Source organism: Lepus europaeus, chromosome 11, assembly GCF_033115175.1.
Source record: "Lepus europaeus isolate LE1 chromosome 11, mLepTim1.pri, whole genome shotgun sequence".
In the NCBI taxonomy this organism is placed as follows: Eukaryota; Metazoa; Chordata; class Mammalia; order Lagomorpha; family Leporidae; genus Lepus; species Lepus europaeus.
The window spans coordinates 116,043,605-116,070,740 of NC_084837.1; the positions used below are offsets into that span (position 1 = coordinate 116,043,605).

General features: G+C 60.4%; 1 protein-coding gene across 3 annotated transcripts in view; it reads right to left on the bottom strand.

Moving 5' to 3' along the window:
• Positions 1-25,118, bottom strand: part of THSD4 (thrombospondin type 1 domain containing 4) — a 409,353-nt gene extending 384,235 nt beyond the window's left edge. The window contains exons 1-2 of one of the 3 annotated variants that reach the window (XM_062206542.1): positions 25,045-25,118; positions 2,560-2,665 (exon numbers count right to left, since the gene is read on the bottom strand). In XM_062206542.1, the coding sequence (XP_062062526.1) occupies positions 2,560-2,588 (29 nt within the window). In that variant the 5' untranslated portion in view covers positions 2,589-2,665; positions 25,045-25,118. Of the gene's footprint in view, positions 1-2,559; positions 2,666-5,278; positions 5,342-21,328; positions 21,389-25,044 lie in introns of those variants that run through there. The other 2 variants (XM_062206540.1, XM_062206539.1) reach the window with 2 other exon arrangements.
• Between the last annotated feature and the right edge of the window lie 2,018 nt (positions 25,119-27,136).

The window sequence follows — 27,136 nt, forward strand, 5'->3', positions numbered from 1 at the left end:
TACCCACTGGTCTACCCTTGGCTTACACTTTGGTCTAGTTTTGGCCTACCCAATGGTCTAGCCTTGGCCTACCCAATGGTCTAGCCTTGGCCTTCCCATTGATCTAGCCTTGGCTTATCGCTCGGTCCAAAAAATATTTCATTTGCCCTGCATGTTTCACGGTGCCCAGAGCGCACCCAAGGTCCAAGGACCACCCGCCGACCAGAGCCAACCTGAGCACGCCACGGCTCCTGGGTTCCCCTGTGACTCTCCATGCCCCAGAGCCCTGAGCAGGGCAGAGCCCCTCCCCCAGCCCCCACGCTGGTGAGCACACAGGCCCCTCAGCCTCTCAACAAAGGGAAGCAGCTCTGTGTCCCCCCAGGGCGACATGCAGAACCCCAGAGGTACTGTTGGAGCCGATCTCTGAACGTGCACTTTGTGAACCCTCTACAGTGCATTTTCCAATGCCTGTGTGTGTGTGCGTGTGTGCGCACACTGCTCGCCCACCAGTGAGGTCCAAGACCTCTTGCTCTTGGGGCCCTTTGCCCCGGAGCAGTTGGAGAAGCATTTACACAAACAACCAAACAAAGAAACACTGCAGACACCGTGTTTGGTTTGCAGCTGAAATACACTCCCGGGGCTCTGGAGCCAGAGACGCACACTGGTGCGTGGGTGAGCCAGTTTAGGAAAACAGGATTGCACAGAAGCCCCCAGTCGATTGCCTGGAGATCTCCCATTCCCCAAATTCCCGTTTCTCTTTCTCATGTGCAGGCGGCAGGGCTCCTGGGCAGATGTCCCAGCGAGCAGCAGGCGGAGCTGGGACTCAGGGCGCCAAGGGAAAGCTGTGTGCAGCGGCTTCTCCCAAGAAACCCCTGCTGGGGGTGCAGGGGCCATGGCTCTGAGGGTCCCCGGGTACTCTGGGGCCTGCAGCCGTCCAGTTCTGACCAGGCCTCCCATCAGGTCCTGGTGCCCAACTACGTGCTCTGGACGGGACCCACGGGGCCAGCTGCCGCCACACTCACTGCCCTGGGGCTTTGTAAGAGTTCCACAGCTTCCACAGCTTTCATATCTAGAATTAGCTTTCCAACTCTTTGGTATGCCATGGCTTAAAAACACACGAACAGGGGGCCGTGTTGTGACGTACCAGGTAAAGCTACCACCTACAACACCAGCATCCCATATGGCGCCAGTTCAAGACCCTGCCACTCCACTTCTGATCCAGCTCCTTGCTAACTGGCCTGGAAAAAGCAGCAGCCGATGGCCCAAGTGTTTGGGCCCCTACACCCACATGGGAGACCCAGATGAAGCTCCTGGCTCCTGCCTGGCCCAGTACTGGCCATTGTGGCCACCTAGGGAGTGAGCCAGCAGATGGAAGATCTGTGTGTGTGTGTCTGTCTGTCTGTCTGTCCCTCTCTGTCTGTGCCTCTGATTTTCAAATAAACAAATCACTTTTGAAAAATAACAAATAAATGAAAATGGAAATGCACACATACTCACTCACACCAGGCACAATGCCCACCCTCGGGAGTGCCCCAGACACCACCTAGGCTGACCCCGCAGTGGCTGGGTCACTGGGTCACACAGGCCACCGGAGGAAGCCACTGAAGCCACAGAACCAAGCCTCTCCCACCCTCTCTGGTAACTCGTGGAAAACACGTAACAGAAAAAAACAAAAATAATAAACAGCAGCAAAGCCTATGCCTCGACTGCCAGACCTGCCGAGCACCAGCAAACTGACGCGATCGTCACCATTTTCCTGGAGCTCCTGGGAGTCCGCTTGGACCGGACACGCTGTGTGCACGCCACAGGTGAAGGCCCGTGGCTGTGGGCGTGCCTTGGGACTGTAAGCCTATAGGCATCTGCTTATTTCAGGTTCCCTAGGCGACTCCACACACACACACACACACACACACGCACACAATCTCCACCCAGGCATACGCCTGGCGTGGGCCCGAGCGGGGAGGGCTCCCGGTCTGGCTGGGCAGTCCCACGTGGCCCTGTCCTGCTCACCCCTTCGGAGCACGCCGCCTTCACTGGGCACTCCCAGAGCCTTGGGCTGCTGGACAGTTACTGGGCAGGGGAGGCTACCCTACAAGCCGGCTCCAACAATTCAACTCTGAGCAAAACCTGCTTCCTCCTCTTTCCAGACTTCGGGTCAGCTTGTTGAAGAGGATTTGAAGAGGCGCGTTGTGGCACGGCAGGTTAAGCCTCCACGTAGGACGCCCGCGTCCAGATCACAGTGCCTGGGTTTGAGTCCCAGCTGCTCCACTTCCAGTCCAGCACTTCTGCTCAGGCACCAGGAAACACAGACGGGGCCAAGTAACTGAGTTCCTGCCACCCACCTGGGGGACCCGGACGGAGTCCCAGGCTCCTTGGCTTCAGCCTGGCCCAGCCCTGGCTGTAGCAGCCATTGGGCGAGTGAACCCATGGATGGACGACCTCTCTCTGTGTGTATGCGTGTGTGTGTGTCTCTCTCTCCCTTTTGTTCTGCCTTCAAATAATTTTTTTAAGAATCAAACCAGTCAAACGCAGATATCCATTTTCTTCTTCTCACACCTTCTCTCCAAGCTGCTCACCCACCTGAGAGCCCTCATGAAGTGGGAGACCATGATGCCGCCGCGTCCCCGGCAAGCCGGGCTCCTGGGAGGTGCTGCCGATGCTCTGTGGTCCCGAGCGGTGTCGACGCCTACAGGAAAGAGCAGGGCTATTTTTAGCATCTCTGCGTGGAGAAGATTCTAGATTCCAACCAGGTCAGTGGAACCAGAAGTGAGCAAATGGAAGATATGAAGACAAAAATGTCAGAGCCCGGTTAACGGCTGGCAGAGTTTCCCCGGCTGAAACATGAGCACGCGACAAGTCCTCGGGACTCAGCACAGGGCCTGCCCACGGAAGGTGTCACGAGCTCCTCAGACCCTGTGCCCAGGGCAGCTGGCATGAGGCAGAGCCGCACAGAGACTCAGCTCTGCATGTCCTGGGGGACTCAGCCACGGCGGGTCCGCCCTCAGCCTTCCCGGGAAGGGACACAAAGACCCGGCACACACAGGCAGCAACAGGGTGAGTTCTGAAAACCCAGCACATGCAGGTGCACGGGGGCCCCTGGGATGGAGGCAGGGTTTGCTGGGGCCAGTGCCTCTGAATTCCCAGACCTCCGTCCCGGGAGAGGGAGCTGGGGTGACAGGAGAGGGTGAGGGAGTGGAGCCACAGGAATGAGAAGTCACTCGCAGGGGACGGAACCCAGAGTCCACGGGTCACGGCCAGCAGAAGATGAAGCACCTGCCCTCAAGAAACTGCCCCTGGGGGCCGAGGACCCCAACACGCAGCTCTGGGCCGGCAGCTGGGCTGGGATCCCCGGGAGAAAGGCCAACGAGGGCTCAGGACATCTCGGGGCATCTGAGACTTCAGGGCAAGCGGCAGTCAGTGCCGGCTTGGGCCCCCACAGTCCAGCTGGGGCAGGGAAGGAGACGTGGGGCCCCGGCCCTCAGGGAGAGCCATGTCATCCAGATCAGTGTGGGCTCAGCAGGTCCGTGTGGATCCAAGATGGGGAACAGCCATGGAGGACTGGTTGGGTGTCATGGAGAAGACAGGACATAGCTCTGGGCATCTGCCTTCACTGGTGACCAAGGAGCCACCCAGCAGTGCTGGCACACTGCGACCCGAGGGACTTGGTGCAGGGCAGACCCCACACCTGTCGGCCAGGTGCAGACAGGCTGCAGGAGGGGCCCTGGGCATCCACTGAGACCTGATCTGGGCACTGGCCACACCCAGAGCACACAGGGGCCCTGCTGCACAGCATCAAATAAAACGGTGGGGAGAGCAGCCAGGGTCCCGGGCTCTGTGGAGAGTGCCCTGGGCAGAGAGAGAGCAGGGGGACCCACGGAGGAAGCGGGCAGGGGCAGGGTCCAGGGCGCTGGGGGAGGCACCGGGTCCCCAGAACACAGTGAGTGACGGGCGAGGGGAGAGGAAGAGGCACCAAAGGCCACCCCAGCAGACAGACGCAGGGCTGAGGGCGCGACTTTGGCTCTGTGGGGAACTGAGGGCAGCGCGGAGGGCAGAGTGAGTGACACCGGGCCCTGAGGGACAAGGCCTCTGCTCTGCTGCCCACCCCTCCCGGAAGACCCCAGCTGACTCCCAAGAGAAGAGACTGCTCAGCCTCTCAGACCCAGGCTCAGGCCCAGGGGGCGCCATCTCCGCCTCCTCCCTCAGGCAGGCGGGCGGCTGCCCTCTGCCTCCCTCCTACACTGTAAGCACCCACCCTGGCAAACAGGAGCTGCCGCCCCGGGGGAGGGAAGTGACTCACCAGCTGCACACAGGGCCAGAGGTGTCGGAGCAGGCAGCGCCCGGCTGAAGCCAGCCCCGGCCGCACCTGCTGTGGACGGACGTGGAAGCGCTGGACCCTGGGAAAGCCACCCCTGGGGCCCTGACCAGGGCAGCCCCTGCACCCCCACATGCCCTCCTGCCCCGCAGTGTGTTCCCCACCTTCTTCTCAGAGGCCTGCCCGCTCCCACCCACGCTGGACATCCTGACTGCTGTGGACTCCGGGACGGGGACACCGGCTCCCAGCTTCAGGATTCCAAGCACCCTCTGTCTCCCATCACCGAGGGCAGGGAAGAAAGTGCAGGAAACGGCTCTCGGGGTGCAGGTGCTGCCACAAACCAGGCCCCACGGGAATGGGCTAAGGCCCCACGGGCACGGGGAGTCAGCCTGCGAGGGCTGTGGTGGGGGTGGGGCGCTTCTGCTCCTCCCCTCCACAGGCACTGGGCGCCACCCGTCCATACAGGAGCACCAGGCGGCTGCTCACACAGCTGGACAAACAGGTGCACAGCCTTCAGACTTCCCCCTTCACACGGCAGGGCTGGCTCTCGTCTGTCTCCATCTGCCTCTCCTGTGCCCAGGAGACATGGAGGAACCCTGACCCAGGAACAGTGCCCGTGGGTGCTGCTCCACGGAGGGTCCAACCCCAGGGCCTCTGGGGCAGCTGTCAATCAACACAGCCATGCAGGAGACGCTGCCCTGAGCACAGAGGACCGGGGCAGCTGCCTGCTCACCATGCTGGGGGCAGCACTGCCATGTTCCCCACGGGTCCTGGGCTCAGGGTCTCTGCCCTGGCACCTCACAGAGCCCCACCTTGCCTCGTCTCTTCCCACGCAGGTAACCACAAGCAAGCGATCCAGCCACAAGCCCTGAGCAGCTGTCTGAGCCAGAGTGGCCTCGGCGCTCACTGCGGAAAGCACCTCGCGCCTCCTCCCTCACCTGAGGAAATTGGGTAATCAGCGCAGGTTAGCCAAGGATTTCCACGCACCTTGCATCACTTTCAAGGTCATTAACATCGGTGCGCTCCACATTTGTTTTCAGTCCTGGAAAACGTTTCCCAGGTAACCAGGGCAAACATTGCGGGGGAGAACGATCAGGCAGGCAGATACTCGGAGGCAGTGAGCCACTTGTTCCACCTTCCGGGCATGGCCTTTTCTGGCTGGGATGACATAGTTCTGCAGATGAAAAGCGTAAAGAGCGCTAGAGGAAGCCCGTCTCTTCCCCAGGTCCGAGCCAGCGGGCCAACGGACTCACGGCATCTGATAGGCCCGGTTCAGTCTCTCCTGTGTCGCCGCGGGAAGCAGACCTCTGATCTGGCAGCTGTCCCAGGTCTCCTCCTCCCTCACAGCAGGGAGCTCTTCCTCCCGCTGTTGGGTGCAGCACGGAGATGCCTGCCTCCCACTAGAGTGCCTGCTGCAAGTCCCGGCTCGGCTTCCAACTCCAGCTTCCTGCTTAGTTAGGTGCACCCTGGGAGGCCACGGGGGGGGGGGCTCAAGGAGCTGAGCCCTGCCACCCACATGGGAGCCCTGGGCTGACTCCGCCTTCACACGGCAGGGCTGGTTTCGTCTGTCTCCATCTGCCTCTCCTGCGCTCAGGAGACATGGAGGAACCCTGCAACAGCAGGCATTTGGGGAGTGAACCAGTGGGTGGGACCTCCCTGCTCTTCTCTGTCTCTCTGCCCTTCAAATAAACAAACTAGATAAACAAAATTATTAAAAAAAAAAAAAAACTGACATCTGGGTGGCACTGTGGCACAATGGGTAAAGCCTCTGCCTGCAGTGCCCGCATCCCATATGCACGCTGGTTCAAGTCCCAGCTGCTCCACCTCCGATCCAGCTCTCTGCTATGGCCTGGGAAAGCAGTGGAGGATGGCCCAAGTTCTTAGGCCCCTGCACCTGTATGGGAGACCCAGAAGAAGCTCCTGACTCCTGGCTTCAGATCAGCCCAGCTCTGGCCATTGAGGCCATTTGGAGTGTGAATCACTGGGTGGAAAACTCTCTCTCTCTCTCTCTCTCTCTCTCTCTCTCTCTCTCTCTCTCTCTCTCTGCCTTGGCCTCTCTGTAGCTCTGTCTTTCAAACAAATAAATAAATCTTTTTTAAAAACAACTGGCATGTATCCTCGTGGTGCCAGCACAGCAGCAGGTGTCGGAGACGAGAGCAAGGCCTCCCACCCTCCTCGCCTGGGTTGTGCTGTCGCCCAGCCGGGCATCTGAACAGCAATTTGACTCTGCGGCAGAAGCTACTCACTGTTCCTGAAATAAACACCGAAGATGACATCGCCCACCCCACTCCCACAGCCCCCAGAGAAACAGCGGCACTGGGATACAGGCGACCTGCCGAGGGGTCAGACACCCAGGGCCCCAGTCCAGCCTTTCAACCCATGGACTCAGCGGTGGGCGTGCCCTCTGCCGAGGGCAGTCTGTGATCCCGGCTTATGATCATCAAAGGAGGAAAGACCAGATGACCACAGCTGAGCCGGGCGGGGGACGGAGGCGCTCTGATGAGCTGCCCAGGCCTCACCCAGGACGCGGATCCATCTCATTCCAACGCCAACACAGGCTCTTCCAGCCACCCTGGCTGGACGCAAGCACCCACGGCCAGACGGCAGCAGAGGCCCAGGCCTCCTTCCCTCCCTCCCCCCAGCTCTCGCTCCATCCGTGTGCACCTGTGTACGCGCACAAGTGCGCTGGGAGCGGAAGGCGCGCCAGGTGCACCCACAGCAAAGGGACAAATGCACGCAGCCAAGCACGGGGTCCACTCCCCAGAGAGCCACGCGGGGCTGGCGCTGACGGGAGCCCAGCGAAGGCGGTGTTCGTTCCGGGGACGGTGGGGGATCTCGCCAGGAAATCGCAGGCGCCCACTGGGGAGCTCTGCAAAGCACAGAAGACTGCAGAATACGCGGCAGCTCCCCGTCTCCCGAGCCACGTCTCGCTTACACACGCCATCTGCGCGTTTGACACACGCTGTTTCTACCAAAACGAAACCGCACGTTCAACTGTGTTTTTTTTTTTTTTTTTCACTTGAGATCATAAGCATCTCCTCAGCAACGGTCAAGATCAATTTTAAGGGCTGGCGTAGTGGCGTCAGCGAGTAAAACCACCGCCTGCAGCGCCGGCATCCCACACGGGCACCAGTTCGAGTGCCGGCTGCTCCACTTTTGATCCCGCTCCCTGCTCAGTGCCTGGGAAAGCAGCAGAGGATGACCCAAGTGCTTGGGCTCCTGCACCCATGCAGGAGATCTGGAGGGAGCTCCAGGCTCCTGGCTGCAGCCTGGCCCAGCCCTGGTTGTTGCGGCCATTTGGGGAAGTGAACCAAGTGAACCAGCGGCCAAATCTCTATTTCTGTCTCTCCCCCTCTCTCTGTAACTCTGCCTTTCAAATAAATAAATAAATCTTGTTTTAAAAAACCAGAAAAAAATATTTAAAATCCACTCTGTTTTTTCTCATAATATGCATTCTCCATAAACTTTGTGACGACTCCTTGTAAGATGGTTTTTAGTAGAAGGTGTGGAGGCTAGTTAGAGAGGAAGTTAGAACCAGGGGTTTAAAAGGTAACACCCACTACGCATACACCACATGGCCGATCCACAGAGCTAAAACTGTCCCGGGGCCGAGCTGTGGCACAGTGGGTTAAGCTGTGGCTGGTGGCGTCGGCGTACGAGCACTGGTCTGAGCCCTGACACTCCGCTTTGCCTGCTACTGCACCTGGGACACAGCAGATGATGCTCCGAGGACTTGGGCCCCTGCCAGGCACCTGGGAGACCCGGATGGAGTTCCTGGCCTCAGCCTGGCCCAGCCCCAGACTACGAGGCTATTTGAGAAATGAACCAGAGGACATAAGGTCCTTTTCTCTCTCCTTCTCTGACATCTTGCCTTTCAAATAAATAAAATAAACCTGAAAAGTTTTGCTAACTTTTTAAATCAAATCACAAAGGCAGCTCTCCGAGGCAGCAGCCACTGCTGCGCCCATTTTATAGAGAGGGAAACTGAGGCTGGGAGGTAGGTGGCTGTGCTCTGCCGATGGCTCATCCTCCTGGGACGTTAGCCTGCCTCCGGGTCTCCTGACCACACACCTGTGCTCGCTGCAGGAGAAAATCAACCTGGTGGCCAGCACGCAGGCTGAAGCCAGGGTCCCTGCCCGCAGGGCATCTGACTGGGAGTCCAGCTCCCCTGCTTCGCTCTGGGTTAACTCCAGCCTTGAGTCCAGGACATTTCTCTCTGTTCCCAGGCTCCGCGGGGACGCACCCTGGCCCCATGTGCCTCAGCCTCTGGGGGTCAGCGCCGCGCTCTGCGCTGGGAGCTTGTGAATCACCTGCTTGCCCTGCTGGCTCTGGCCGGTGTGCGAGCTGCTATGCAGGGTGAGTGACAGGGACGCACTGCCACCTCCCTGACAGTCCCCTGCCCAGGCCTGAGTCAGGAGAGCAGAACTCGAGTGTGATGAAGAGTGTAACAGGAAACAGCCCCCGGCGCTGGATCCGGAATGTTTGCAAGGACACTGAAGGGCACTGGGGCTGTGGCCCCACTCGGCCTGCTCTCTCCCATCTGCCCCGCTGGTTCCGCCTCTGACTCAGACATGGGCCCTAGGTGCCTTCTGCCCTGTCAATCTCCCACCCAGGTGTCAAGACCCGCCCCCACACAAGCACTGGCCCCCCTGCCCACCCAGGAGCAGCAGAGCAGCAGCCGCCGTCTGCACGCCCAGCCTCCAGCACAGGCACCGCCCGGGCTACTCTGGAACCCGGCTCCTCACAGCCTTCCTGTGAGCACCACGGCCACGTCCTCTCATCAGCTTCACCCAGAGTTCACCCACATCTGCAGCCGGGAGGGGGCTGCTCCGATCCCTGCACCAGGGCGCTGCAAGGAGCTCCTGCGGCATGACATTATAGGATGGGTGTATTTTGATGCAAATGTTTCCGGGATCCATGCATGCAAAGGGGTCTTCAAAGGTTCACAGAAAACTTGTATTATGAAAAAACTATGCATGGATTCCAGATATTTTTTGGCCCCCAAAATAAATGTACCTTAATTCCACTTTTCAGGAGCTTTTCAAAGTACCTTCATACACTTTATCAAAAATCAGATGAGAGGCCAGCATTGTGGCATAGCAGATAAAGCCACCCACTGAGATGCCAGCATCCCATATGGGCACCAGTTCGAGTCTCAACTGCTCCACTTCCAATTCAGCTACCTGCTAATGCCCTGGGAAAAGCAGCAGATGATGGCCCAGGTGCTTGGACCCCTGCCACCCACACAGGAGACCTAGACGAAGCTCCTGGCTCCTGGCTTGGTCCAGTGCTGGCCACTGTGGCCATTTGGGAGTGAACCACCAAGTGGAAGATCTGTGTGTGTGTGTGTGTGTCTTCCCCACCCCATACCTCTGACTTTCAAAATAAAATAAATCTTTTATTAAAAAAAAACTGAAAAATCAGATGAGCCTAGACTCCTGTTCCAGGGGCCAACCTGCTGGCCCTCCATCCGCCAACACTGCACCATCCTAACCATCTGGCCATGGAAGCCGGGAAGTGTGGGGGGGGACTAACGCCCCCAGACCTCTCTGCTCCTCAGGACCCTAAGACACAAATGGTGTCCCTCAGGTCCCGTCTCCATCCTCGGCCTCTCTGCTGGGCTGGCTGAGGCATTTCTACTGCTTCACCTCCTCATGATCGATTCTACCCTCTGTCTCTTCTCGGCTCAGTAACCCCCCACTGAGATTTTGTTACTTACTGCATTTTTCAGTTCTGAAATTTCCACTTAGGGTTAAAGTCTTAAACCTAAGAACGGAAAGGGCAAAGCCACAGAAAAACCCATAGGGAAGCAGCACACAGCACTGGTCTGGGGCAAAACTATTTTGTTCTGGACCCCAAATGTGCAAGCAACAGACACACAAGCAGTCACACGGGATCAGAGCAAAGCACAAGCTTCCGCAGAGCAAAGCGAGCAGTGAGCAGAGCAGAGCACAGGGCGCAGCCTGGGAAAGAGGGGCGTGGACCAAACAGCCAGTGAGGGCGAGGGGCTGGCATCCGAACCGCTCAGGGAACTCAGGAGACTCAGCAGCAGGAAAACAAAAACCCCAGGTACAAGCGGGCGGGGACCTGGACAGGCCTTTCTCAAAGGAGGCGTGCAGAAGCCCACAGACGCACGGGACACGCTCAGCACCCAATCACAGGGGAATGCAAACTCAGGCTGCTCTCGGCTTCCATCTCGCAACTGGCAGAACGACCCCTTCCTCTTACGTTCACGTTTGTTATTATTTGAAAGGCAGAGTTACAGAGTTACAAAAAGGGAAAGAGAAAGACAGAGACAGAGAAAGAAAGAGATTTCCATCCACTGGTTCACTCCCTAAATGTCTGCAATGGCCAGGGCTGGGCCAGGCCAAAGCCAGGAGCCAGGAGCTTCCTCTGGGTCTCCCACGTGGGTGCAGGGGCCCAAGGACTTGGGCCATCTTCCACTGCTTTCCCAGGCCATAGCAGAAAGCTGGATCAGAAGTGGAGCAGCCGGGACTTGAACCGGCGCCCATATGGGATGCTGGCGCTGCAGGTGATCACTTAACCCACTGCACCACAAGGCTGGCCCCTACAAGTGCTGGCAAGGACTTAGAAAGGAGGCACAGACACCATGGAAAACTGGACAGAGGCTCCTCAAGCAGCTAAACACAGAGCTGCCATGGGACTCACAACCCCACCCTGGAGGATTTACCCAAGATCTGGAACCCCCACGCTCACTGCTGCCCTGCCCACAACAGACGAGGCAGGGCATCAGCCTGCATGTCCACGCACTGCCTTCCCAGGCCAGGAGCCCTGTCTCGGCGATGGCGTGGAGGGAACCGGCCGACACACGCTAAGGCACGGCCACAAAGCCTGCACGCTGGCACCTGTGTGTGCAACCTAAAACTATCACACTGTGAAAATGTAACAACACACTCACGGGAGAGAGAGGACCGTGGTGCTGGGGGCGGGGGGCGGACGGGGGCCCCAGGGGCAGTCAGACCGCAGGGGCAAGTCGCCTGCCACTTGGCGCAGTAAAGGCAGTTAATACCAGCGCTATGAGAAGAAATGCCAGGCGTTCTCACTACGAAACCTGAGTGTTTCGGGACGGGCTCAGTAGCTAGGTATAATTATTTCACAGCGTGTTCAGAAATCATACTATCAATTTGAAGTACGTGCAATTGCCCAATAATCCCTTTTCTGGAGACAGAGAGAGAGAGAGATTTTCTATCTGCTGGTTCACTCCCCAAATGGGTTGGGCCAGTCTGCCACCAGGTCTCCCTCACGGGCGGCAGGATCCCAAGTACTTGGGTCATCACCTACCGCCTTCCCCTGCATACTAGCAGAGAGCTGGACCAGAAGCGGAGCAGCCAGGACTCCAACCGGCATTCTGATATGGGAAGCCGGCATCACAGGTGGCAGCTTAACCCGCTGTGCCACAGCGCCAGCAGCCCCAACAAAATTTTTTAAAAATTACACTGAAATTGGGAGCTAGCGCTGCAGGGTAGTGGGTAGAGCCTCCGCCTGCAGTACTGGCATCCCATATGCGCACTGGTTCAAGTCCCAGCTGCTCCACTTCCGATCCAGCTCTCTGCAATGGCCTGGGAAAGCAGTGGAAGATGGCGCAAGTCTTGGGCCCCTGCACCCACATGAGTGACCTGGAAGAAGCTCCTGGCTCCTGGCTTTGGATCGGCCTAGCTCTGGCTGTTGTAGCCATCTGGGGAGTGAACCAGCGGATGGAAGACTCTCTCTCTCTCTGCCTCTGCCTCTCTGTAATGCTGCCTTTCAAATAATAAATACAATCTTTTTTTAAAAAATCCACTGAACTGCCCCCTGTGGCTCTTGGTGTTGTCCATTTCTTGGCTGAGGTTTTCTGTGCCTTTGTTTGATCACAGGCACAGCCACCACGGAAGCGCTATGAAACCTCGGTGGGATGACCCTCACCGGTGTCACCCGGGGTCAGCCTGCCCTGCACTCTGAGCTCTTCCTGGTTCTCACGAGTAGGTGATTTTCCATTGCAAACTGGGCATCTGGGGGCTCCTTGAACCCCTCCCTGCACTGCTTCCCCAGCCAGGCGGAGTGGGGGACAGGGCTCAATGACCAGAACTCCACCTCCGTGGACACACCCAGGGGGGAGGGGCCACCACTGCTTCTGGCAGGAGTGAGAGTCCCGGCTCCTGGATGCCCTGTGACTGCGCCTATGTGGCTCCACGCCAACAGGTCTGCCCTCACTGTCCATGGAGCCAAGTGGACGTCCATCTCCCCCACAGCCCACTGGGGAACAGGCCCTGGGACACCCTGTGGTCCCCCACTTGGGAACCCAGACCCAGTGAGGACTAGGGGGCAACAGCAAAGTCACCACTCGACGCCCATGCTCTTGGCTCCAAGACCACTGCCCCACGGACCCAGGAGCCCCCAGCACGTGGGGAGGGTGCCAGGCCCGCCCACCCAGTGCAATCATGGAAACTCCAAGCGGCCAAAGGACAGCCTCGCCTGCTTGGCCAGCCAGCCAGACTCCTGGACAGAGGCTCACGCAGCTACTGCACCCCTGGACAACACAAGCTGTGCTCCCCACCCCCCGCAGCAGCACTGGTCCCTTCAGACCACGGAGCGTCCACCTGGAGGCGGCCTGGCTTTCTGACCACGGCAATCCCCCAAACCAAGATGCACCCAGGAGCCTTGGAAGGCAGAGCAGCCGGCAGGCCAGGCGCCCGGCTCCCGGCGGGCGAGCGGGGTCTGCACCCAGCTGGCGGCGCCATCCTGGGACCTGGGCCCTCTGCCTGGCTCCGGGCAGCAGGCTCTGCACAGCGAGGGGAGAGCCGGTGACCTGGAGGGAGGCTGCTCTCTGACAGCCTGTTTCTGTTTCTGTTTGAAAGGTCAGTGACTCCACTGCGTGTGGAAAAACCACAACGACAACGTCAGAAAGGGGCTCGGCCTGTGCACAGGGCAGACCCGCTCACCCCGCACTTCTGACCGGGGAGGGCAGGAAGCAAAAGCGGCCCCCACGCTCAGCGTGTGCCAGACACAGCGTGAAGCCCTGAGCAAACCCAGGGCCAGCATCAAGCGCTCATGTCCTCACCACAGCCCTCGGGCCGCACCACGTGACCACGCTTGTTCCAGCGCTACCCTGTGGACACCACATCCAGACGCTTGGCTCCCCACTTCGAACAGTGCCGCGTGTGCGCACAGCCCACGTCACCCCCGCGGCAGCTTGGCGGCCCCGCATCGCACCCTCACTGTCCACAGCTGAGCTCCCCAGACGGCGTCTCATGAGGGAAGGGGCTTATGTAGCCTGATGGGGGAGACCACCGGAGGGCGGCCAGGGTGGAGCGTGCAGAGGGTCAGGCCACCTGCACCGTCCTCTCTCAGTGCTGTTTGGGGGAGGGCAAGGGGGAGATTCTGAACGTGCTCATACGGATGCCATGTTTGGGTTATTTTCCAAATAATCTCGTCCCACAGTTGGCTGGAGATGGAAGCCGCAGACACAGAGGCCACTGCATTAATGAGGCCGGGGGACCCCGGAACTTCAAACAGCAAGACTTGAATGTGTCCATTCATTAGAGCGACCACTTAGTCACAACCTGCGTTAAAGTAATCATCGGTGTTGGTGCCACCCAGGCTAATAAACAGCCACGACCTTTTGCTTTTTAACGATCTTATTTATTTATTTATTTATTTATTTATTTATTTGAAAGAGCTACAAAGGGAGAAGAAGAGAGATATTCCATCCGCTGGTTCTCTCCCCAATTGGCCACAATGGCCAGGGCTGAGGCAGGCTGAAGCCAGGAGCCAGGAGCTTCTTCTGGGTCTCCCACATGGGTGCAGGGGCCCAAGCACCTGGGCCATCCTCCACTGCTCTCCCAGGCCACAGCAGAGAGCTGGATCGGAAGTGGAGCAGCGGGGTCTCAAACCAGTGCCCGTATGGGATGCCAGCGCTTCAGGCCAGGGAGTTACCCCACTGCGCCACGGCGCCAGCCCCACCCCGATGTTTTGAGAGGACTTGTGAATGAGGCCCTTTGGGAACACTACATGGGAGTTCGGGGACGACTGTGATATTTTAACAATCGCTCTTCCTATCATTTAAAACGATGTTCAAAACTGCAACCATCTGGACCAAGGGGTCAGCCAGCCCCAGCCAGTGAGCCAACCCCGAGCCTCCACCTCTTCGTCACAGCCTCCGATGGCTGAGCAAACATCAAGAGCAGAACCCTCTGTGGCGTGTGACCTGCGGGCAGCGCGGGAGGGAGCCCCGAGGGCCAGGGACGGGACGAGGCGGGAGTGAGACCCCGCAGGGGCACCAAGTGCACACACCCCGGCCCGATCATCCCAAGAGGAGATCTGAGTCACCGGAGACCGTCCAACACGGGGGCTGCCGGGATGCGGGGGCCCTTCCAGTCCTCACAGGAGTGAACACATCCACGTGCTGCCCCCTCCATCGCAGAAGGTACAAGCCCATTTCACAGACAGGGAAATGAAGGCTGCACACAGCCCCGCGGCGGGAGTCCAGGCTGCAGCCCACAGTGCGGGGGAGGGGCAGTCCCTGGGTGGGAGATGTTCACACAAAATTGTATTTAGCTGGCAAATGTGTACAAGCTACGTAAAAAACATAAGCGGGTGGGTGGCGTCATGGCTCAGTGGATTCCACCACCACTTGTGGCGCCAGCATCCGAGCACCTGTTCCAGATCCGGCTGCTTCACTTCCCATCCAGCTCCCTGCCAATGCACCTGCAAAGGCAGTGGATGGCAGCCCAGTGCCCAGGCTCTGGCCACCTGTGTGGGAGACGCAGCTGGAGCTCCTGGCTCCTGCCTTTGGCCAGCCCAGCCCTGGCTGTTGCAGCCATTTGGGGACTGAACCAGCGGATGGAATCTCTCTCTCTCTCTCTCTCTCTGTGTGTGTGTGTGTGCCTCTGTGTCTGACACTCTGCCTTCCAAATAAACAATAAGCAAATCTAAGAAGAAAACACAAACGGGTGCCTAGGAGAAGACAGCTCCGCCCAGTGCTGTGGGTGTTTAATGCACGTGTGTTCCCAGGTAAGAGAGAGAGAGAGAGAGAGAGAGAGAGAGATTGTCGCCCAGGCTCTCACTAAGTGGCCTGCCAGTGGAGTCAGATGACTTGGAACTCAAACATTGGATCCTCACTCTGACACCCACAACAGGTCTTCAAAATGCTCATGGAAACCTCGCCTAAAGAAAACACCACACACAGAGCTCAACAAACCCATCTTTCAGCTCCATTGCCCACAAATTCCTGGGGCACCCTGCCGGGCCTGAGCAACACACGGCTAACACCAGGCAGGGAAGGGTGGTGCTGCGCCCTGCAATGGAACCTCCCCCGTGGAGATGTGCCCATGCCCCGGGCTCCTGGTAGACCCCGCAGTCAGCCTCCTGTTCTCGGGGTGTCCAGGCCCCCTGCCAGCTCCCAGGGCAGGGCAGAGGGGAACTATGGTCAGCCCCAATCACGGGCGAGGCGACAGAGCTCAGAGGAAGCCAGAGAGTGGCGGAGCTGGGCCGGTGTCCCAGCCAGGCTGCGTCCACCCCCGGGCCCTGCACTTGGGGCTGCTGGGTCACAGCCAGTGCAGAAAGACCTGGCAGCCCTGGGGACAGCGCCGGGCCTGCAGGAGATCCCGCAGTGGGCAGGAGCTGTGGCGGGTCCTCAGCATCACCGCCATTCAGCAAGCAACCTGAGGTCAAGACCTCGGCTGGCGGGGTCAGGGGGCACGCTGTAGCCTGACCTGGGAGAGGGGGGGGGCCCCACGGGGCCCCACCCACCCCTCGGCCGGGCAGCTTCCCCAGTTCATCTCCCAACACAAGCGGTCAGAGGCGCTCCATCTCGGGGGGCCAGGACAGCGGCCAGGACCTGGTCACTTGCAGAAGCCTCCCCAGAAAGAGGGTGTGCAGCCCCTGTACCCACCCCACCCCTTCTTCCCTCTCCTGGTAAGACAGACGGGGCCGGCCGGCCTGAAGGGTTAACATCTCATTTCCTCTCCGATCAGGCCCTAATCCCTGTCCCGAGCTGGCAGCGTTCCAAGCCCACCTGGAGCAGGTCAGGACTGGAGCCCGGGCTGCCCTCTACTCCCCTGGCAGCAGATCAGATGGGCAGCCATGGGTCCCCGGCCCTCGCTGCTGGCTGGGCCTCGGGCAGCCGGACAAGGTCCGGGAGGACGGGGCCGGCCGCGCACTGCCACCCTTCTGAGACAGGACGCGGCAGCACAAGCCTGGCTCACGGCCGGGGGCCCCGCCCGGCGGAGCAGGCTCAGGCACACTGGGCCTGGGAGGCACGGGGGATCAGCTGCCAAGAGGCCGGAGGAAGAGACGGACGCTGGGCTGGAAGACCCCGCACAGGGCAAAGGCAAAGAGACGGGACAGCCGACTTGAACACAGGGCACGGCTGCACCCTGCCCTACAGGCTCTATGTGTGTGTTGGGGGGGGGGGGGGGTGACGGGAAACAGGCGGGGGAGACAGAAGGGGACCCTGGGAGGGAGAGTGCGTTGTTACTGGCACAGCACAGCTGAGGGGTGGGGGCCTGGTTTGGAGATGAGGTTGCATCACTCAGCCCTTGACACACACACTGCGCACTGGCCCTGAGGGCCTGTGACCCTAGATAGACTTCCAGGAACACAGACCTGGAGCACGAGCTGCCTGCAGGACACCCACCAGGTACACAGTACAAACGGGGCAGGAAGTGACACTGGGTACCCACCGGGTACACGGTACAGACGGGACAGGAAGTGACACTGGGTACCCACCGGGCACACGGTACAGAGGGGACAGGAAGTGACACCGGGTACCCACCGGGCACACGGTACAGACGGGACAGGAAGTGACACCGGGTACCCACCGGGCACACGGTACAGACGGGACAGGAAGTGACACCGGGTACCCACCGGGCACACGGTACAGACGGGACAGGAAGTGACACCGGGTACCCACCGGGCACACGGTACAGACGGGACAGGAAGTGACACCGGGTACCCACCGGGCACACGGTACAGAGGGGACAGGAAGTGACACCGGGTACCCACCGGGCACACGGTACAGACGGGACAGGAAGTGACACCAGGCTCAGAGCACAGATGGGCCAGGAAGTGACACCAGGCACCACTGGGCACATAGGACTGAAAAGACAGGAAGTGGCCCTGGGTACCACAGGCTCCGAGCACACACACGGGACAGGAAGTGACACCGGGTACCCACCGGGCACACGGTACAGACGGGACAGGAAGTGACACCGGGTACCCACCGGGCACACGGTACAGAGGGGACAAGAAGTGACACCGGGTACCCACCGGGCACACGGTACAGATGGGACAGGAAGTGACACCAGGTACCCGCCGGGCACACGGTACAGACGGGACAGGAAGTGACACCGGGTACCCACCAGGCACACGGCACAGATGGGACAGGAAGTGACACCAGGCTCAGAGCACAGATGGGCCAGGAAGTGACACCAGGCACCACTGGGCACACAGGACTGATAAGACAGGAAGTGACCCTGGGTACCACAGGCTCTGAGCACACACACGGGACAGGAAGTGACACCAGGCACCACCAGGCACACAGGACTGAGGGGACAAGAAGTGACACTGGGCAACCACCCAGCTCAGAGCACAGACGGGACAGGAAGTGACACCGGGTACTCACCAGGCTCAGAGCACAGACAGGACAGGAAGTGACACGGGGGACCCACCAGGCTCAGAGTACGGATGGGACAGGAAGTGACAGCCACCAGGCTCAGAGCAGATGGGACACACATGACAATGAGCACCCACCCAGCTCTGAGTACAGATGGACAGGAAGTGATGCTGGGCTCCTACCTCCCAGGCTTGGCCCAATGCCCAGCTGACTCCTGCACTGGCCCCCACACCAGCCCTCCAGGCTTTGAGTGACAGAAGGAAACTGAGGCTGGGATGGGCGTGGCCCACAGCCTGCTGATTGAAGGGCTTCTTTCCCCAACCCAGCCTCACTCAGGAGGGGGCTGGGCTCTCTCGTGACTTCCTCCTCATTTGGGGAGGGGACACTTCTTACTCCTGGCACCTGGAGCCCTGGAACCCTCCCTCCTCCCCTCGAAGCACCTGTTCAAGCCCTGAGGAAGGCACGGTGAGGCCGAGGCGGGGCTGGGGCCCTGAGCAGTCAGGGTCAGGAGCAGGGGCCCTCAGACCCCCTGACCCATGGAGGATTCTGCTCCTGGCCTCAGCCCCCCATGCTTGGTCCACTCACTCCTTGGAGTCAAAGCCAAGGCCAAGAAGGAAGGGGCCACCCAGGGTTAGAGCAGGTGCGCCCATGCACCTGCTTTCACAGGAGCCCTGCCTCACCCCAGCATCCGCACTTCCTCCCCCAGAGCCCCACTCTGCCTTTCAGCAAGGAACTGGGCTCAGAAAATAACAGCAACTTACAGACGGGCTCCTGAGACCCTGGCACACAGCCTGAGTCAGCCCAGCGCTCAGCCACGTCTCTGTCACAGGGTGCTGGGGTACCGGGGAGTGAAGGAACACACAGCCAGCGGCACCTGCCACTGCACAACCACGCTCACTGGCCCAGGCCAGAGGGAGGCCGGGACACCAGCACAGGACAGGGCGCTGTGCAGGCCAGGACAAGGGTCCCGCAGAGGAGGAGGGAGAACGGGACCCGGGGCCGGGAGATGTACGTGGGGAAGCATCCGGCAGCCGGGGTCTGTCCCAAACCTGCGCTGGGTCACGCACGCGCCAGCTCCCAGCAGCACAGTCTGAGTCATCATTCTCAAAGCGCACGCTCACTCAACACAGGCACCCGTTCTCTCTGCGCCTCGGTAGTGAAATCCACAATTCCGCATTACAGAAAGCAAGAGGAAGGGTGGGGGAGGTGAGGAGGGAGACGGTCACCTGGTTCCAAGTCTCTGCTGTCAGGGCAGGGGAGAGGCCCAGGGGGAGTCGGCGAGGCTTGGCGGCCAGGACTCCAGGGTGGAGGCACGTCCACTGGGGCGCCTGCAGGCTGAGCCAGGAGGACACACGGTATACAACACGCAGGGAGGGAGAGCAGGGGGCAGCCCACTCCAGGACAAGGCGGCTGAGTGGGCAGACGAAGGTGTCAGGCAAGGAAGAACCAGCAGAGCAACCAGAATTACCAAACAGTTCCGATGCCCAGAGAAAGGCGGGTCCTGGCGCAGGCACCTCCCTCCCGCACCTTCTCCGCCCTCTGCCTGGTGTCGGCGTCCCCCCCCCCCCCCAGCCCCGGTCCCCAAGCCCACCCATGTCCTTGAACCCCTCCTGGGGCACCCAAGCCCAGCCCTGCCCTGGCTCCTCCCACACAGAATGAACTTCTCCCTCGTCCGTGTCCTGGGTGTGCTGTGCGCACACACACACACACCCCCACCCTGCACAGATCACGGTGGAAGCCCCGGCACGCAGCGCCAGTCCCTGGCACTCGGAGCCCCGCTCCCAGAACACGTTGTAGAGAAGTTAAATGGAAGTGAATACCGGGGCGCCATTGTGACTTCTGGAGTGGAATGATGTGGTGAAATCAGAACTTGCGGAATATTAATCTGTCAGCATGAACGATGATGGATTAAAATCAAGCCAGCCACTCCTGGCCAGGAGTCGGGGAGGAGAGATGATTACTGTAATTTGGACAGGGCTTAAGGGGGGCGGGGGGCAGAGGGAGCACAGACAGGGAAATAATTCCCGGAGATATCACAGAAGAATGTGGAAAGGACTTTGTGATGAACGAGCTATAAACGTGGGGGCCCGGGACGGGGCTGCTGGGGCACTGGAATGGGCTGGAGAGAGACGTGTAGGGGACAGGGAGCCAGGTGGCAACAGCCAGCCACACACGCTTCCAAGTCAGAATCTGCAACCCTGACCTTAACCCCAACCCCAAACTCGGCTGCCAGCCAGAACATCTCCTCAGTGGGCAGGAGGCACTACGCAGCAGGTGCGGCCACCCCGGGGATCCTGCCCATCGCCCAGACTCCACGGCCCAGCCCTGCAGAGGCTCACGGTGACCGCCCCCCCCGGGCTCCCATCTGCTCCTTCGCATTAATTTTGGGGCTAGGATTTTTTGTTCCTGTTGTTTTCCAAAGGAATTTAACTTCGGTGCCAACAAAAATCTATAGGAACTGAGTCGTGCTGCATTTTAAATCACATTTTTTAAATGTTTGCCTCACTGGGTAGGGCACCCCACCCCCACCCCCCACAAGGACCCTCTCTGCAGCGCAGATGCGCAGGACCCGCCGCCCCCGAGGCTGTGATCGGGTTGCGGTGCCCGGCCGCATCTGCTTGGAAGCCAGGACCTCGCTCCGGCGGCCACTGCGCGCGCTGGGCATCCCAGCGGGCATCCAGCGGGGCCCGAAGCTTCAGTTGCTCTGCCTGCCAGGGGCAAGGCGGAGGCGGGCACCGCTGGACCAGCGGCCCTGGAAGGAGTGCACAGACTTAAAAAAAAATTAAAAATTAAAAACCACGAGACCCAACAGACTGAGGCTAGGCAGGCCCAAGAGCGCGCGGACTTGCCTTTCCCGAGTCAGCGCTGATGTTATTCCAAATATATATATATAAACTTCACTCGCACATCTGTAAAGCGCCAAGGTGAGCGAGCTGTGCCAAAGCCCGTTCGGCAAAGCGCGCCAAGCAGCCGCACGCAGGTCCGAGCCGGGGAGGAGCTCGTCCCGCGCTCGGGCTCCGGCGGCCGCACACGCGCGCGCGGGTCCGAGGGCCCAGGCCGCGGCGCTGCAGCCGCGCGGCCCGGGACCCACCCGCTCCGGCCCCCGGCGGAGTGAAGGCGAGGCTGCGCGCGGCGGGACGCACGGGCTCCGGCGCAGGGGCCAGGGCGCGGGCACGCCGGGCCCGGGCGCAGGAGCTGGGGGGCGCGCGCCGCCGTTCCTCTCAGGCCCGGGGACGGCACCAGGCACCGCCACCCGCAGCCCGGGGCTTCGTCCAGTGCGGGGTTGCAGGGGCGAGGGCCGGAGCCGGGACGCAGCCTGGCTCCGGGGACCGGCAGGAGGGAGAAGGGGCGCCCGGACACACCCCCTCCCCCGCCCCGCGCGGAGAGGGGCGCAGAGCGCAGGCCGGGGCACGCCGTCGGCTCACCTGGCGTCCGCGTCCGGGGCCGCCTCCGCGCCGCGCGTGGTCCCCGCCGCCGGCAGCCCAGCGCCCCGGTCAGCGTCGGGCTGCGGGCGGCTCGGGCTCGGGTTCGCGATCCGAGGGCGCCCGGCCCCGCCCCGAGCCCCGCCCCCGGGCCCCGCTTGCGCCCCCTGGCGGGGACGACAAGAAGACGCCCCCATCCTCACCGCACCAGGCCGACCTGGTGATGAGAGGCGTCCCGAGTGCACGTGAGGCAGGTGCACAGGTGGGACCCGGGCCTAGCCTCGCCTGGGGCCGGGCCGTGCCGTGCCAGGGGCCGGGCGCAGGAAAGGGAAAGGTTCGCAGGAAAGGGAAGGCGGCACCCTGGGAGAGGGCGCTGCGGCCTCGTCTCCAGGCGGGCATTTGGAGCGGCTCAACCTGGGAGAATCATTGCGCGCCCCCAGGGTCGGCGAGCCCCCAGGAGGCGGAGGCCGCTGCATGAAACGACTTAGGTGACATGCATTGGTCCACACTGTTAGAAAAGGCGAAACTTACAGAATGCGTCCCTACCGCACTGATGGGTTCCGTGCGTGCGGGATACGACTTGCGTTGGGAGGTGAGGATAAGTGGGCAGGGGTCCCTGAGGCTGGGAGAGGGATGCAGAGGTCGGGGTGCGTGGTCGGTGGAAGCCACCCTGCTGGGGGCGGGTATGGGACCGGGTAGGAGTGCACTCTGCGGAGCTGGGGCTCACAGGGCGAGGCGAGCTCGCCTGCACGGGGCTTGGCACATGCTGTGAGTTTGGTGTGTTGTTGTTTGTTTGTACTGATTTTAGACTTTAAAGTTACAGACATAATACAAAGAATTATTTTTTTTTCTTTAAGGCAGAGTTACAGAGATCTTCCATCAACTGGTTCACTCCCCAAATGGCCTCAATTGCCAGGGGCTGGGCCAGGCGAAGCCAGGAGCCAGGAGCTTCATCTGGGTCTCCCACGTGGGTGGCAGGGTTCCAAGGACTTGGGCCATCAGCGGGCTCTGTGATCCTAGCGAGGACCTAGGGCGTTCCTGGGACAAACAGCGGGTGGGAAGTGTCTGCCTGCAGGGGGCGCTGCATTTTTAGCCTTAGAGGTCACCTGAGCTGGCACCATCAGCCGTCCTGGCTTAAGATTTCAGTGGCGCTTTCGCGCCGTCACCTTGCATGATGGGTAGAGCCCCGCTCGTTGCAAGCACAGACATTTACATCACGTGTGTTAACTGTGCTGAAAGAGCAGCCTTTTAGTCCCTGAGATTTCCATGGGGGTGCAACACAGACCAGCAGGGCTTGGCAGCAGCCCAGAGTGGGTGCCTGGGATCTGCCCAGGGCCGTCCGTGGTCACCTGGCCCAGGTGTCTCCCAGACACATACACAGTGTCCAGGGATGGGGTGCCAGCTTGTGCATCCACAGGGACAACTCCCAGCCCCCTGACTCAGCACTGGCCCTGGAGGTGGCTCAAAGACCTAAAAATACCCTCTGTCAAGTGTGTAGGACAGTCCTAGTAAGCACCAGCTGTCACAGCCCCACCCCACCAAGTCTGCCCTCAGCCTGGAGCCACACCCGCAGAGCCTGCCACTGCCGCTGTGCCACGGCGCCAGGCTGGAGCTCAGCATCCCAGATGTTCGGCGAATGAACAGCAGGGGTCCCAGAATGCAGCACGGGAGGCGCTGCCTCACTTTTCCGATGAGCACCGAGTTTGCCCGGGAGGGACCGGATGCTGTGGCTTTGCCAGGTTCTCCGACCCGTGAATCCTTCCTCTAACAGGACATGGCTCGGGGCTAGAATTCCAAACACTGCACTTTGAAAAACACTAAGGTCTTGACAGATGCTAGTGTCTTCCTCTTAATGGCGTTTCAGGGGGCTGTGTGCCAGCTGCAAAGGAAAGCCCGCCTTGCCTTGACTCTGCTGGGGAGGGCACAGACGCACACCCCCAGCCCTCGGCCCGGGCTCCCCACCTGCCAGGGCTGGTGCAAGCGTCCAGTCACTCTCTTAGCTGTACAAGTCATCAGTGGACTACAGAGCATTGCAAGCTCGTGCCCAGTGGGTGATCACTAAGGAACCACAGCCACGCAGATGCTGTGGGCTTCTTGCTGTCACTTTCAACTGTTCCTGTGGACCTGAGACAACCCCCACCACCACCACCCCCAGCCTCCTTCACTGGGCTCTTTCTTCCCTAGCCAGGGAGTCCGAGGTGTTGGCCACCAGTTCAGTTCCCAAGCCCAGCCTTTGATCACCCCCCACCTGACCTGGAGCCCACAGCAGGCTAGAAAAGCTTCTGCAGCCCCAGCTCTGAGGATGCGGGGAAGACGGTTTGGATGGATGGCCCGGGAGTCTTCGTCCACGTCTCCGGTCAGCTAATCTTCACCCTCGGTTCAGCCACTCTCACCCCACATCCTGTCGGGGAGATAGAGCTCCTGCTACCTGGTACAGCACCACGTCTGGAATCCCAAATATTCAAATCATTCCGCTTTTCCCTCTCTGAGAGTGGTGATTCCCAGGGCCAAGAGGCATCGCAGGGATCTCAGCCGCTTCTCTCCAGGGCCCTGAAGCGGAGGGAGCCAGGAGGAGGACACCGCGGGCTGCACCTCCCTGCCGGAGCAACGGGGTAGCCAGGACCGTCTGTGGGAAGCATCTCTCCAGCATGACCGAGCGGCCCCTCGGTCCCTGTGCTCACGGGCAGCACCCCCAAGGGACTTGGAGGAGGGTGAGGAGAGTCACCCAAAGTGGAAGGGGACAGAAAAGGCCACTCGCAAAGGCAGAGTAAGGAGGCTGTGGGGGACGGGCTCAGAATCCGAGAAAGGCAAGAAGCCAGGCTGGGCTCGGCTGGGGCTCGACCGTGCAGACCTCCAGGCATGGCTGCCCATCATTTGACACCCCCGTGGGCACGGATGCTCCCTTCTGGCTGGCCCAGGGCCCCTGGGGCGCTGGGTTTGCAAGAGTTCCAGGGTTCACAACGTAGAAGAAGCGGGGTGGGGGGCAGCTTGGGGCCGTGTCTGTGTCGGGCAGGTGGAGCAGAGAGTAGATGACAGGAGTAGATGTGTGCCTTCCCACGGGAGAAGAAAAAAAAACAGCTCCTTCTTGATTGGGGGGCTGGGTGGGGGACAGGTACCAAGGAAACATCACCCTGTATTGTCTTGTAATGAAACAATAAAGTGCAAAATAAAACTGAGCATCGGTGGGAAGCGCTGCCCTGGGTCGGCCTCCCCGCCTGTCCCTCCCGGGCACACGTCTCCGCCTCACTGCTCAGTGCTGCTCTCCGTCCATGACCGGCACTCTGAGTCTCCAAGACAGCCAGGGTCAGGGGCCCAGCGGGAAGCTGTCCTTCTGTGGGAGGCTAATCGGCTCCCGCTGTGCCTGAAATTGCTGTCACCTCGGCCTCCCTGGCCTTCTCCTCCTTCAGTGAACCGGCTGTCGTGGACTGCATTCAGAGATTCGGCGTGGCCAAATACCCAGCGGCCGCCACCCGCTACGACTTCTGTATGAAGCCTATGGGCCCGGGCTGTGAGGCCCAGCTGGCCTGGCCCAGCCCTGACCGCACGCCGCACCGCACTGTGCTGTGACACGGCCAGTGTCTGCATTCCTCTCTGTGTGTCCTGACGGTGTCCAGCAGGGTGGGAACTTCTGCTGGCCGTGGGGGGCAGTTCTGTACGGTCAGGAGGCAATCTGGCCCCCAGCCACCCCACCAGGCCAAATGGGAGGGCGGTCATCATACCTGCTGGAGGAACAGGGGTGGGTCGCCTCCTCCCTGAAGCCCCTTGCAGCCCCACTTCTAGGAGTCGCTCAGAAACTCCGCTTCAGAGAGCAGCAGCAGCCGTTTGGCACCCATCTGGGGACGGATGACACACACGGAGAAATATGCAGCTTCTTTCGGTCTCAAGCTGTGTTTGAACTGCGTCCTCCTCACTTCCTGTGACGCTGAGAAGCACCGTGCAACCCCAGGCCTCACCTCAGCCTCCAAAGCTCCCCGCCCGTGTCCCCAGTCGCCGGGAGGCACTGGCAGAGCAGCCGCACTCCCTGATCCGGGGAGGATGCGCGCCCCTGTGGCTGGCCCTGGTGTGGCTCCAGGCTTGCTGCCCCTGAACCTGGTGTCAGCCCCGAAGCGACAGGACCCGTGTCCATGGCCAGCTTCTGCCTAAGGCCTCCTTCTCTGTGTAAGACCCCGGAGTTCCGGAGGTGAAAGAATTAAGAGCGTCTCCTCTTACCCAGTGACGAGCTAGAGATCCAGAAAAGAGCCGAGAGCACGCGTGACGCGCACAGTGTGACTGGGGTTCTGTGCTGTCTCTGTGACCCCCGCCCCGTGCCACCCTTCAGGGGCAGAACACCCAGAGCAGGAGGGTGGATGCAGGCTGAGAGCGCTGTCGGTCATGGCACACAGCAGCAGCTGGGTTACGCGGGCTCCACCCACGGGCCGGGAGCACGTTTTAGCCCCGCTGAGCCCACAGCATCTGTCTCTGCAGAGCTGGCCTGACACCCGCTCATGGCCAGTGGGGAACGGACAGACGGCTTCACCTGCCCGCCGCCTGCCCCGAGCACACGCAGCCTGGGAGTGTGGCTGGTGCCTGGGCTTGCTGTGTCCCTTGGGCCTGCTGGCGGTGTGGCTGCCCTGCCGTCACAGGAGCTCTCCGGAGGACGGATGAAGGGGACCAGGTCGTGCAGAGAACAAACAGAACAAGAACAAGCGTGGAGTCAAAGGCGCACATTGCTCCTGACCCTGTGCTGGGAGCGGCCACCAGCACACAGAGAAAGCGCGGATCACGCTGACCTGTGGCCTGACTGTGTGGGGAGCAGAGCAGCACACAGGCCTGGGCCCTTTCTTTTGTCTTTTCCTTGTCTTTCCTCTGTTAAAAGTCAGCAGCGTATTGCAGATAGGGAGGGAAACACATTTTCACAGGATTAGGTTTTCCTAGGGGTGGTGGTGGGAGGATCCCAGCTTTTTTTTTTTTTTTTTTTTTTTGACAGGCAGAGTGGACAATGAGAGAGAGAGAGAGAGAGACAGAGAGAAAGGTCTTCCTTTGCGTTAGTTCACCCTCCAATGGCCACTGCGGCCAGTGCACCGCACTGATCCGAAGCCAGGAGCCAGGTGCTTCTCCTGGTCTCCCATGGGGTGCAGGGCCCAAGCACTTGGGCCATCCTCCACTGCCTTCCCGGGCCACAGCAGAGAGCTGGCCTGGAAGAGGAGAAACCGGGACAGAATCCGGCGCCCCAATTGGGACTAGAACCTGAGGTGCCGGCACTGCAGGTGGAGAATTAGCCTAGTGAGCTGTGGTGCCAGCTGGGAAACACATTTTCACAGGATTAGGTTTTCCTGGGGGTGGAGGTGGGGGGGGGGGGCACCTGAGCTTTTTCTTTGCCAGCGTCTTGAGTCTCCTGTAGGGCAGGGGGCTTCACAGGGGGTGGGTCAGAGGGGTCTATAACTGCACCTGGGCCCTGCTCAGTGACTGGCTCGAAGCCCTGCACTGGGTGTGGTTTGTGTCCCCAGGGGTTCTTGTGTTGAAATGTACCCAGCCAAGATGTTTGGAGGTGACATGGCACCTTGGGAGTGGACTAGGATTAGAGAGGAGCCCTCATGCCAACTCTCCAAGGCTGTACAGGAATGGGGGGGAGGGGGTACATACTGCCTTGCCCTGCCACATGATGTCCTGCACCACCTCACAGCCCTGCAGCAGTGCGGGCCATCGCCAGAACTGCGAACCAAGCAAACCTCTGTTCTTCACAGTAGCCTGCCTAGGGGATTCTGGTACACTAACGAGATGTAACCGATTGCAGGTGCACCAAATGTGTCGCTGTAATAGCCTGCCTGGGTG